The following is a 12,998-nucleotide window of genomic DNA, read 5'->3' as shown; positions in this document are numbered from 1 at the left end:
ATCCAGTGACCGTCCTCCCAGGGATGGGTCAGAATGGCAGACACAGGGCCCGAAGAGGAGGAAGGTGAAAGGTTCAAGGAAATACCGCAGAGGGAACGGTTCTCTGGAGGGGGGCAGTTAAGCCTCGATAAGTATAGTACTCTTTGCTTGAATTGACATTTGATAAAGGGACAACATGGTTGCTTTTTTGGTGAAATGTGATTGAGACTTCCACTCATCTTGCAGTATTGAGCTCACTCTGGGTGGAGGTTCTTGGGGGCTCATTAGTTATTTTGATGTTTACTCTACGAGGAGACCGTGAGGTAACGGTCTCCACTGGTGGTTCGGTCCAGGGCGAGTGAGGCTAACTCGGCCCGATCGGACGTCACCGAACTCAGGTAGTGGGAAGGGAGGGGGGAGGGGGGTCAGGGGACTAAGGCGCGTGTTGAATCAAGTGTAAATTTAATAACTATGAGCAGTGCAACGGTCATGTGGTTGTTTCGATACCAAGGAAGTGAGTTACAACGGTCAGAAAATATGGATGGTCCTAGATCCCGTTGTTATGATGACCGCTGAATCATACTGCAAGGGTGCCATAAGGGTGGGGACGTTGAATGTCAAAGGTCTTAATTCACCAGCAAAAAGATCGCTTGTCTATAGAGAATTTCGCAGATCAAAAATTTACATCCTTCTATTGCAGGAGACTAAATATATGAAAGGAGAGGAGAGGGTGGTCCTGGGGAGGCGTTCCGGGATGGAGTTTTGGGGTTCGGGACCGTTGAGGAGGGGGGTGGAGGGGAGTGGGAATCCTCATTAGGAGGGGGTTGGACTTCAAGATCACAAATGTCTGGTCAGATGTTGAGGGCCGTGCCCTGCTGGTTTCGGGGACCATTGGGAATGTGTCCACCACGATCGCCACGATTTACTCCCCCAATGTAGGGCAAGTTAGATTTTTTTCCAAAACAATTCCCAAGATTATGCTAGAGTCAACAGGTCATGTCATCCTTGGGGGACATTTTAATACATGGGCAGATCCCACGCTGGATTGGCAACCTGGTAATCCAGAAACGCGCGATAAACTCGGAGGAGATCATGCTCAATTCAGGTCAATGATGCAACTGTAAGGACTGACTGATGTGTGGAGACAAATGAACCCTACAGAGAGAGCTTACACCTTTTTTTCAGCCCCACACCACACCCTCACCCGCATTGACCACCTCCACTTCTCAAGGGACCTATGCGGTACGACCTCACACACAGAAATCACACCAATCACATGGTCTGATCGCTGACATGGTATGGGAGTCCATGCTAGTTAGAGGTGGGAAATGGAAATGCAATGAAACCCTATGGAAAGACCCTGTCTTTAAGCTGTAAATGGAAACTGAGATCACCAAATATTTTCGATTAAATGATACTGGGGAGGTTTCTAAGCAGGGTGTCTGGGATGCGGGCAAGGCGACCTGGAGGGGAATCCTTATGAGGGAGGGAGCCAAAAAGAAAAGAGAGAGGGCTCTGATCGAAAATAGACTCTGCAGTGAAATCACTCAACTAGAAAATGAGGCGAGGGACGGGGATGTGCTAAACCGTGAAAAAGCCTGCCAAGCACGGACAAAAAGAGAGGAACTCTGCGAGTTATTTGATCATGTTCCAGGAGACAAACTCCTCTTCCTCAAACAAAAGTTTTATGAGAAAGGAGACAAGGCGGACGCGTTACTGGCGGCCAGGCTGCGAGCACAACAGGCAGAGTGCAGGAAATAGTTGATGGAGGGCCCAGCACACCGATAAGTAGTATCACCATTCCCGAAGCCTTTGCAGACTTTTATGAAGCCCTGTACACCCGAGAGACGGAACAGGATTCGCCGGGCATTCGCTCCTACTTGTCAGACATTGATATGCCCAAACTGTCATGCATTGAGTCAGAGGCCCTGGACGCCCCCGTAACTGAGGAGGAGATTCAGGAAGCCATAAAACGATTAACACTAGGTAAATCCCCAGGCGAGGATGGGTACACTGCAGGTTTTTACAAGACATTTGCCACACAGCTTACGCCCTTCCTAGCTGAATTATTCAATGAAATCCTAGAGACCGGGAAACCTCCAGACTCATTTCGTTAAAGCACTCATAACTGTCATCCAGAAAGAAGGGAGAGACCCCAAAAAATGTGGATCATAGCGCCCCATTTCCCTGATCAATCTAGACGCGAAGATATACACAAGGTTAATGGCTGCTAGAATTGAGTCATCCATGCCCCGCCTCATCCACCCCGACCAGGTTGGCTTTATATTGGGCCGCCAGGGTGCAGACACCATGCGTAAGACCCTGCACCTGATACATGCCTCCCACAACTTGGATACTGATCCCTCATTATTTTCCATCGACGCAGAAAAAGCATTCGATAGAGTTGACTGGGACTTCCTGATGGGAGTTCTTCGCAAGATTGGTATGGGCCCTAAACTTAGGAAAGGAATCCAGGCAGTCTACTCGAGGCCCACAGCTTCGGAATTCGTAAATGGGACATATTCTAGGTGGTTCCGGTTGAAGCAAGGAACCCGACAGGGATGTCAACTATCGGCCATCTTGTTTGCCTTATTGCTTGAACCCCTGGTGCATAAAATACGATCAGACTCCAGCATAGAAGGGGTGCACCTGGGTCACACAGAACACAAACTGGCATTATATGCCAACGACATACTCCTTCATGTGGTCAATCCCACTAGATCTATTCCACAAGTTATATTTCTCCGTGAAGAATATGGCCAGTTATCAGGGTTTAAGGTCAATCGATCCAAATCCATATTGTTCCCCCTCCAGGGCACACAAGAGGCAAATGAAACGAAATATTCCTCCCTTGGACTGATGTTAGAACATGACGCTATGCAATATTTGGGGATTCAAATTACGAAACGAATAGACATCCTATACGAGGCAAATTTCCCAAAACTCCTTGCGAGATTCCATGCGGACCTAGCCAGGTGGGACAAATTAACCATCTCATGGCTTGGCAGACTTAACGCCATAAAAATGACATGTCTCTTGAGGTTCCTCTATCCATTTCAGATGCTCCCCATTAAAATTCCGGAACGATACTTCACCGAGGTTCGAAGAGTGATCCTTAAGTTTTTGTGGCAGGGGAAAAAAGCCAGAATCGCCTACCACATATTGACATTGCCCAAAGACAAAGGAGGGGTAGGCCTTCCTGATCTCAAGAAGTACTATGTTGCGGCTCAACTCCGAGTGCTCATCCCTCACTTATGCAACCATAAAGAGCCACAGTGGATAGCGATGGACAACCACTATTTAGACCCAGCAACACTCTCGGAGTGGCTATGGTCCCCACGAAAAAGAGTTTTGAGGAAGACAAGGGAGCATCCGCTCTTTGCCACCTTAAGGGAAATATGGAGAGAGGGTCCAGAGATGAGCGATATCACAACATGGCCGTCCCCCTTGAGTCACCTGTGGTCCCCGGGCATTAATAACCACATCCCCAATGTTGAAAGATTCCAGGCGTGGTATGAGGCGGGGCTGGAGAGGGTAGGCCAGCTCCTCCGATGTGATTCCTTTATCACTCTCCCCAACTAACAGAGGCCCTTAATATAGGCGTGCTATCCACCTTCCATTACCTACAGATCAAAGGGGTCCTAACGAAGGCGGCATGGAAGGCAAAACTAAGTAGAGAACTTACCCCCTTCGAAAAACTATTGGACTCCAAGACTGACAGGAAAGACCGGATTTCCGCCATGTATAAATTACTCGTAGAAGCGGGTGGAGGGAACACACAATCTCAGAACGCGTTGGGAGAAAGACATGGGGCTGGAAATCGATGACATGTGGGATAATATGTGCCACATGGCAACGCGCACATCCATATCGTGCCAATACAAACTCCATTCCATCAAACTTTTGCATCGCTGGCAGTATGACCCCTATAAACTATCCAAAATGTACCAGTCATCCTCCCCCCTCTGTTGGCGTGAATGTGGACAAGTTGCGGACTATTGGCACATGTGGTGGGGATGTCCTAAGATTAAGATCTGTTGGGATGAGGTCTTGGGGTGGATTAGACACCTGGATGGGATTCAAAGGACGGTGGACCCTCATCTAGTCATTTTCGGTCTACAGAAAATAGACGATGAGTGGAAGAGAGTACGAGGCTTGGCCCCCCATCTCTTCGGCTCGAGCTTTACTAGCCACCAAGTGTAAATCAGTTATGACCCCAACCGAGACTGAATGGATTATTATTGTAATAAACATATGCACCATGGAAAAAATCACTGCCTCACTCCACGGCAGGGCAACACAGTGTGAGATCCTGTGGTCCGACTTTCTATGCAAACACACATCAAACAGACATCCACCCTAGCGGGGATAAGGTCCAGTGTCCGTGAAGCTCGATTGGGTCCCTCTCCTCTTGGTACTGTTCCCCTCCCGCCCTCCGCTTTGATCCTGTTCCCATGCCGTCGATCAGAAGACATCAAAATCAAGACAAGAAGCCCTCCCTATGGAGAGCCCCTGAACACATTACATCGAAAAAGTTTCAATCTGTGACAAAGAGCACATGACCATACAAGCAGGACTCCTTGATAACATGACCTCCTAGTCCATGGGGGTGGGAGGATGGGGGAAAAGTGTAAGAGAATGAAGAAAACGGGAAATCTAAGTAGAACATTTTCACTGTTATTCAGTTTGGTTTATGGTTACGAAGTTGTGCAATGTACTCTGGTTTTATTTCCACCAAACGTCTGTGAATCCATATGTAACTTTTTCTTTTGTTTCTTTCCCATTGAGAGAACTGTTATGTTTAAAAACCTAATAAAAACCAAATTTTTTTAAAAAAAAAACATTTGCAAGCTTTCCTCATTGGGGATTCACAATACTACAAAGTGCAGCTTGAATATTGGTGGGTACTGGGTAGACACGGGGATCTGAGAGATGGAGGTATATATAGGTGCACTACAAGGCTCCATTGGGATTTGAGACTATGTAATTATGTCAGGGGGGCACAATTAAAGGGAACTCCCAGATTAGGGGGTGAAGGTGGAGCAGGCACATGGTCTATGGGCAGGCAGGCAAAATAAGTTATTTGTTCTCGAGTTGTTGACATGTGTAGATTGTGGCCAGAAAAGACTATAAATGTTGCCATGTGCTTTGTTTAAAAATGTTCATCCATATGGAACTTCTCTCTAACTCCAAAAGACATTTTGGCATTTCTTGAAAGGCTACCTCCTCAGTCTCCCTGCGGTGGAAGTGGCAGTCAGGCCAAAGAGGTTCACCCCTCTGGAATTGGCTGACTTCTTGCACCAATACCCATTTACTTTGCTTTCCCAGGAATATCTACAACTATATTCCTTTACTCAATTGGTGATGTCTGAATAGTGTTCCCCTTCATGAAACTGATGAGGTCAAAGCATTTAGATGTGTGTGCCTGCTCTTTTTCTGTGCACTGCGGACCCTGAGTCAGCTTCTATTAGTAGTGCAGATAATTCTTGGGCCAGAGTGCCTGGCCTTTGATATTTCCCCTCTTCTCTGGCACTACACGGACCTGTTATTTCAATTTTTTAAGTGCTTTTGGTGTCTTCTGAAAGCACTGGCCTTAGCGGCAGTGCACTGACCGGTACACTGCAGACAAACTGTGCTTCATTACAGCTGGGTGCTTTTGGTTTAAATCCGAGCCTGAAGGCCTCACCACCTAGCTGCTGCTAATGTCCACCCACCAATATCCCTCAATAGAATAACCTGTACAGCAATTTCAATTGATGTAAATGTTACAAATCTAGTGTTGGTGCAAATAGGTCTTGTACATTTAGAAAAGCAAATGTCCAGAAAAATATATGGGAATATTTGTTTAGAATATTTTCACTGCCAATATTCTGCCCACATGTTTTAGGCACTATCATGAGGAACCACATCTGACTTGGTTCTTTTCTATATGGAAAACAAATATTTGACCAGAAAGAAATGCTAGAAAGTCAAAAGACATCCGCCCTTTCATCCTCTGCCCCCCCCCGAAACCAACCTCCTCAACAAAGGTAAAAGTGAAATTTTCAAGATGCTTGAAATGAAAATAACCCTTACCCCTTGGGCAATAAATACTTCATAGACGCAACATATTCCGACAACTGTTATTCCCTGCTCCTTACACAAGGTAGCCACAGCAACAAGCAACACTGCCAATGCAATTGGAGTCCAAACTGAAAAAGAAAAAAATAACAGTACATTATATTTCAGGATGTTGTCAAAGTATGTGCACATATGAGAAGCAAACAAACCTTAACAAATTAAGTGTAGTATGGCAAAGCAATGATACATATGTGACTAGAATCAGAGGATTACAAAATGACCTTCATTATTGTAGTGCAATGTCTGGAGAAACACCTATCTGTTTTAAAGGTTGAACTAGTACTAATATAGGGTTTCTCCTAAGAGAAACAATGCACAGGATATATTGATAAAGTGAGATTTCCTTAGCAGTGTAACGTCTTCAGTAGTTCCGATTCCAGCATAAAAGTCTTAACCCATACAAATAGTCTCAAAAGGACAGGCAACGAAAGGTTTCAACATCTAGTGTTCATGAGTCCTTAGCCTCCAAGCCGTGTTAAACTTGTAGATGCTCAAAAAACTTGCCACAAAGAAAAAATCACAACATACTGTTCAAAGTCCATCTGTACTTGAATACAACAAAACAGAAGGAATGTTTTAGGCAGGTCCTTGTAGCAGTTACTTTCAGTCTAGTCAACCACTTCGTCCTCTCTGCTTTCACCTTCTATCTCATGTCCTCTGCTAAGACTGGTGATTTCTTGAAGCATCTTTCCTTAGGCCTTGGCTTTGTCTGAATTCCCAACTGGGCCCTCCTGGACCTTGGCTTGTTCAGGATCAAACAAAGTTAAGTTATACATATTTATGGACCTACATCTCAAGTAGTTTCTTGGTGCTAGACCTACATCTAGACAACTGTCAACAAATCACCCCATTACTAATCTGGTCTTAAACCAACAGGTCCCTCCTGGAGCTTGGCTTTCCCAGGATTCAAAGAAGTTCCCTCCTCATACCTGGCTCTCGTAGGATTGACAACAGGTTACTCCTGGACCTTGGATTCGTGAGGTTTCAAAACTTCAGGTTTCACAACTGCAGAGATGCATATTTCTACCACTCTAGTAAGGGTCCTTATTACACAGCCAATATTAGGATGCCCATCCGGCCATTGGTCAAGTCTGCATCTAATTCCCTTGGGGTCACTGTTGGATAACCTTTGGTTTGGAGATTCCATTTCCTTCAAGGTGGGACAAGAGTCTATCAAGCACCCTGGCCATTTGTCCCATCCTAGCGGCTCTAGGCCTTTCCTACCTTCCTGCCTGGACTCTTGGGGTTTCTGCCAAATGGTCCTTAAACATGTTAAAGTAGCAGTCCTTTCCTGGGTTCGATTTACAGGAACCTCCATTTGTGTCAAGGGAGCCAGGCTGTCTCCTCCGTTGATTCTCTTTACCTATGTGCAGCCTCTTTTATAGCGATTAGCATCGAGTTATGTATCTAATCCTATCTCTTATGGTTTATTTTCTAGTCCTGTGTGAATGCTCAAACATTAGCTATTACCATCTGGTCCTTTAATCCCTCTTATTATTGAAAGTAAGTTTGGCTTCAGTATTGGTCACTTTATGGTCTTTACTGTCAGTAATGAGGGCTGGTGAGGTTTTAAAAAGTGTTTGTTGCATGAGTACCATCTTGGAATGATGTACTTGTAGCATTTTTACACGGTTGACGTTAGGGAGAATTCTCATAAATGGCTGATTTCCCTTACGTAATGCGTCCCTCAGCAGCTTTGTTGGATTTCTAGGATTCATTTTTTTCACCTGGTAAGAGTGGGAGCCTTTTTCCCACTCATACATGTGTTTAGCCATGTGTGTTTTTATCATTTTTGTGTTCTTGGGCACTGGAGCCTCACCTACTCCATGAGCACCGCTTTTTGTGTGTGTTACACAGCACCTTCAGTGCAGTGACACAGGGTTGTCTTTTAGACTTCGCACTGACTCAATTTTTCTAGGGCTGACTACTGTCCCCCAGAAAAGGGTAAGTTGGCATTAACTTTACTTTAGTCACTTTTAAACCACAGACCCAGTACACCCCATCTTACATGGAGTATTGGAAAGGGTTAACTCTTACCACTTTTTGTCTGTGCCTCTTGGAGCACTTTCACTCCCTTTACATCAAGACTTGGCTGGTGGCAGTGGTATCTACCCTAACTTTTCTACCGCGATTATCTTATATGAATGTGGTAATGTTTTAGGCTATTATATTAGCCTCGAACATAAACCCGCTTGACCAAATACATTTTATGTTGGTTCCGGCTGTGTTTTTTAGCCATTTCTTTTTGTTAAAGTCTTTCTCGTCTTTTTCTCTGCGCACCAAACCGGGGATGATTCCTTTGTTCGCTGTCTTTTCGCGAGCTCCTGCACAGAAGCCCTCCTTAAGGCTCCTGAAAGTCTAGGTAGGCAGGATGTGAGTGAGGGGTCTTAGGACCCCTGCCATGGGTTCCCTTGGTAACCCAAGTCACACTCCTGTTTGATTGGCTAAGGGGACTGGCCTTGCCAGGCCAGCCACCCTGCTGTGTGATTGACAGCCAGGCTGTATGAATAGGGGAAAACTGCATAAAAAGCAGGTCTCTGGGACGGAAAAGGCAGAGCCGCCACTGGAACGAAAGAACCAATGAGGAACTGGAAGAAGAGGACCCCTACAACGATTGAACCTCCCGGTGAAGCCCTGCTACAGGTCCGAATCTTCAGAATCCGACGACAGAGAAGATCCTCCAGGAAACCTCTTCCGTTGAGCTGGTGGGACCAACCAGTTAGCCCAAACTACAAGCCAGGACCTCTCCTCTGGTCGAATTCGCTGTGCAGAGCTACAGTGTGCTGGATAGCCAGGAAGGTCGGACCCTGCTTGGGTTTTAAGGAGCGCACCTTTTATTTGTTGTTTTACTCTGCTGCTGGTTTCTTCCCTGGGTGGCGCAGGACCCTCTAGTCTTCCTACTTCATGTCAGTCCGACAGTCGCTTCAGGAACCGTGAGCCTGAAGGAACCACCAGGAACATCCGCCTCAGCTACAGCTCCCTCTGCGTTTCAAGGTACTGTGCAAATCCGGTTGACCGGTTCGTTCAACCGCGGTAAAAGTGTTTTAAATCTTTTGCCAATCCGAGGGCTTGTCCTTCTCTTCTCTTTGAACTAACTTTTCTACCAACCAACCTCGTCCAGAATCTGTGCCACAAACTTTACTGCAAACTACCCTGAACTGTGTGATCTTGAGCAAAAGACTTCTGACCCATTGACTTTTCTAGCTGATCTCCTCACTGAAGTTCCTCTTGTTCAACTGCCCCGAGTACTTACCTGTTGGTTTGCCTAATTTCTAAATAACTTTGTCTTTCCCTCCCTGTTAAATTGCTGGAGTGCCATTTTGCTCCCACTTCATTTTGTGAGCTTAACTTGTCTGGAATTTAAGGGAAGTGGTGTATTTATTATTAACTTGCTTATACTAGTGAAATGTTATACAACTGTTGAGTAAATAAATATATATTCTTTTACTTAGAAACCTTGAGTCAGTGTTTGCCTGAATCATAGTAATTGGTGTGCTTTGTGTAACTATTTGTACTGCTCACTTACTCTTGAGATAAGTCTGGCCGCTCTGCTAATGCTACCACTTTAACTGTGTAGTACAGGCTTGTACCAAAGGTGAAATTGTACTGTCGCTTGTAGTCTTAATTGTGTGTGGTATTCCCAAAGGGTACTGCATATAATTTTGCCTAACAGTTGCTCCGTTCTGCTGCAGCACCATGTATACACTACTTAACTCTCTCATTCTGTCAGGTAAGCGACTGATAGTTTCCCTCTGTTCTCCGTAAACACTGCAGAAACTCAGAATTCATCTTTTTTCAAACGGTCAGTCAATTGCTCCGGTTCCACGTTGGTGGGGATCCTCAGCACCGATTCCTGCCACCTGTAGTTTTCTAATCCATAACCTTTCTGGAGAGAGCTTAAGGGGATACTTGTGTCAGAGAGGGGATAATGAGCCAGCGGAAATGATCCTCCACTACCCACTGGGAGGCACATTGGGTGGCCACCTGGCCTGCCCTCTCCCATGTGGCTTGCTTCCCCCACATCGAAGGATGGTGAGTTCAAACAACTCACCACAAGTCAACAATTTTTCTACAGAAACACAGAATCAAAGGACAGATCTTAAGATATGGGTGAATCCAGTTTGTCCATTTGTTAACCACATGTCCAACAGAATAATCATGAACAGCAGAGTCATCAATGCTTACTCAACGCCTGGCCGATACCTGGACATAAGTTTATATTTGCAACTCCTATACCATCTTTGACCACACAGTCATGAGTAAATTGTGTGCATGTCTCGCCCGGCCCACAGAACCTCCCAACGTTTGCCCGGGTCAAGCCCATCTCTCCCTGCATGCCCCACTCATGCCATCACAATCGCCCTCCCCAAGCACCTGGCTCACACCACCCACCTTACCGGCTCACGGCAACCCTCACCCCTGACACTTCCCCAGCCTATAAGCATGCGCCCATCTCCAACCCAACCTCTGTCACCCCCTACACGCTGCTGGCACTTCCACTTATGCATTCCCCCTTCCCATACATATCCAGCTCACTCCCCCACCATGCATGCCTGACACATACCACCTCCCCCCGCTCAACCAACCCTACCCTCTGGGCTCTTTCCCCCTTTACCAGTGCAACCGTGGCTCGTCCCCTACCCACATCTGTCAAGCTCTTTGTCCTACCATCCACACTTCACTGACCGGTCACACCCTCACACTTATAAAGCAGTCAATGCTGTAGAATCTGTGTAAAGAAGTGTACAAAAAATGTAAATAAAATACCCGCTGTAAGGAACATTGTTACTATGTGAGAAGGATTCAAACTATTTGCTGTTTGTGCAGCATCTAGGGGGCAAGGCTTGCGACCAAGCAAGATGGACGCTTGATCCTTGAGCTCACCCAACAGAGTGCAACAGATGGCCTAATAGATATCTATAATGATGTAAATTTGCTCCCATTACCTCATTATTTCAATAGTTGGTGTCAGTGCTCTCTCTGGTGTGACAATTGTCACCTCTGTATTTGCGGTGAAGCATTCTCTTCTCAGCGCACTTCTCACGGGGAGGCAGCTGCATGACAGATGCAGAGCTGACAGAAACCAAGGTGTAGACATGAGCATTTATGTACTCGCTCCAGGCTTTCCCCGTGATTTGTGCTGGATGGTGTGTGGATCTTTGTGCCTTTGGGGAGCTGTCCCATTTGTATTTAGCTTGCCTCCGCTTTTCCCCTTGTTTATGTCTGACGCACTGCTGTCTCTCCTAACGTGGTGGCACAGCGTGATCCAGTATGCAAGAACGTGTTTTTACCCATTTCCTCAGAGGCCTACTCTCCAATGTCATCCATTGCTTTTGACTGGTATTACCAGCCATTTAATAATTTTCTTCACACATTTCCTATTCTTGTGCCTCCTTTTAAAGAGCTTCTGTGTAAACTTGCCTGCATTGCTTACATTACTCATCTGAACAAAACCCATTTAACCCACCAGGAGAACTTTCTTCTATCAATAAGGTTATGGAAAAAATTGTATTGAGCTCTCTACTATCCAGTCGTCCATTTCAGTACTGGACTCCAGATAGTCAACTCTTCAAGATGACTCTTTAAACCTTTCTAAATTTAAATTAAAACAATTAATTCAAGACTGACTGAAGTGGAAAAGCATGTGTTGCTTTCTGAAAACAGATTGAAAGGTCTTGAGCAAATGGGGGCGTGGCTAACTAGCCATGGATTAGGACGTGCTTTCTTGCTGGTCTCCTGCCGATCCGACAGGCATCCGTGAAACTACACTCCAAAACGTTGCAAGCGCATGGAAATTGAAGGGACGGGCGTCTGAATGCACTCTCACTAAGAATCCTAAGCAGCAAGTCATCTGTGCCCACGGATCGGGAGATAATAGACTTGATGAAGAACGGCCGTGCGAATAAAATGGGGCCAAAATGGCGGACAACAAAGGAGTGTAATTGAAGCCCCGAAGAAAATCGAATCCTCCTGAAGTGCGCAGACCGCAGCGGAAACGACTGCCGGTGGCGCTGCATTGCAACATTGCTTGCGACTGTGGCAACGAGTCGGCACTTCTGGGCCTGAACGAATGTGGAGATCGGAGGTTGCCGCAGTGATAAGGAAGAGACTCTGCGGGCTAACGTGGCTTCCAGCCGCCTACGGAGGCAGCCGAATCTCGTCGGATTGAGCGGAGCGTGTGACGGTTGTGTATTAATAGCAGGACAGAAATGACGAGGCGGCGCTTGAAAGAATGTATCGCCCGTAAAATGCTACAGTAAAATCAAGGAAACGCTGTATGCAGGCGCGGCGCTCAGCTACTCGTGGAAGCAGCTGGGCTTGTAGAACGTTGGCATTGACGGCAGGCAGAGCGAGGGAGATAAATCAGAAAGACACTGACAGGGGGCTGCAAGTGTTTGTGGGCAGCAAGCCCTGATCGCAGAGGACAGCAGTAATACATCCATGCATGCAACACGCGACACTGTGCCCTGCCATTGACGCGAACGGAAGAAAATGTCAGTTTAAGCCCCCTTGCACAGCTGTAGTGCACTGCGAGCACGAGGTGGTGTGCTGACTGCAGAGGAATACAGCTGAAATCAGTGCTTCCCAGGTCGGAAGCAACGGGGAGTGGGGCGCACTGTGGGCCTGTCTTGCTGCATCAAGAGCCTGAGATCTGACCCCCTTCCTCTGATGGGACACTGGGTGAGTGCAAAGAGCTGGACAGTATAGTGGCACAGTGACAGGGGAGTTAGGCCACGTGTAACACAGGGCGGAATAAGCATACAAGGTGAGCAGATGGCCAGATATTTGTGAACTGGTGCAGCGCTATAAGTTCCAGCAGGGGTTGGGGTCAGCAGACTGCACACTGAGCCCAGGTAGACATGTTGCCAAGGAAAAAGGGAAAAAGTGGAGGGCGAGCA

General features: G+C 46.5%; 1 protein-coding gene across 1 annotated transcript in view; it reads right to left on the bottom strand.

The window, feature by feature from the left end:
- TMTC3 (transmembrane O-mannosyltransferase targeting cadherins 3) overlaps window positions 1-12,998 on the bottom strand; it is a 1,032,559-nt gene that overhangs the window by 716,162 nt on the left and 303,399 nt on the right. Inside the window, exon 5 of the mRNA XM_069629335.1 lies at window positions 6,055-6,170. Coding sequence (XP_069485436.1) covers window positions 6,055-6,170 — 116 coding nt within the window. The remainder of the gene's footprint in view (window positions 1-6,054; window positions 6,171-12,998) is intronic.

The sequence above is a fragment of the Ambystoma mexicanum genome, chromosome 12 (assembly GCF_040938575.1).
Source record: "Ambystoma mexicanum isolate Mex_15411 chromosome 12, UKY_AmexF1_1, whole genome shotgun sequence".
Lineage (NCBI taxonomy): Eukaryota > Metazoa > Chordata > Amphibia > Caudata > Ambystomatidae > Ambystoma > Ambystoma mexicanum.
This window is presented reverse-complemented; position numbering and strand designations above follow the sequence as displayed.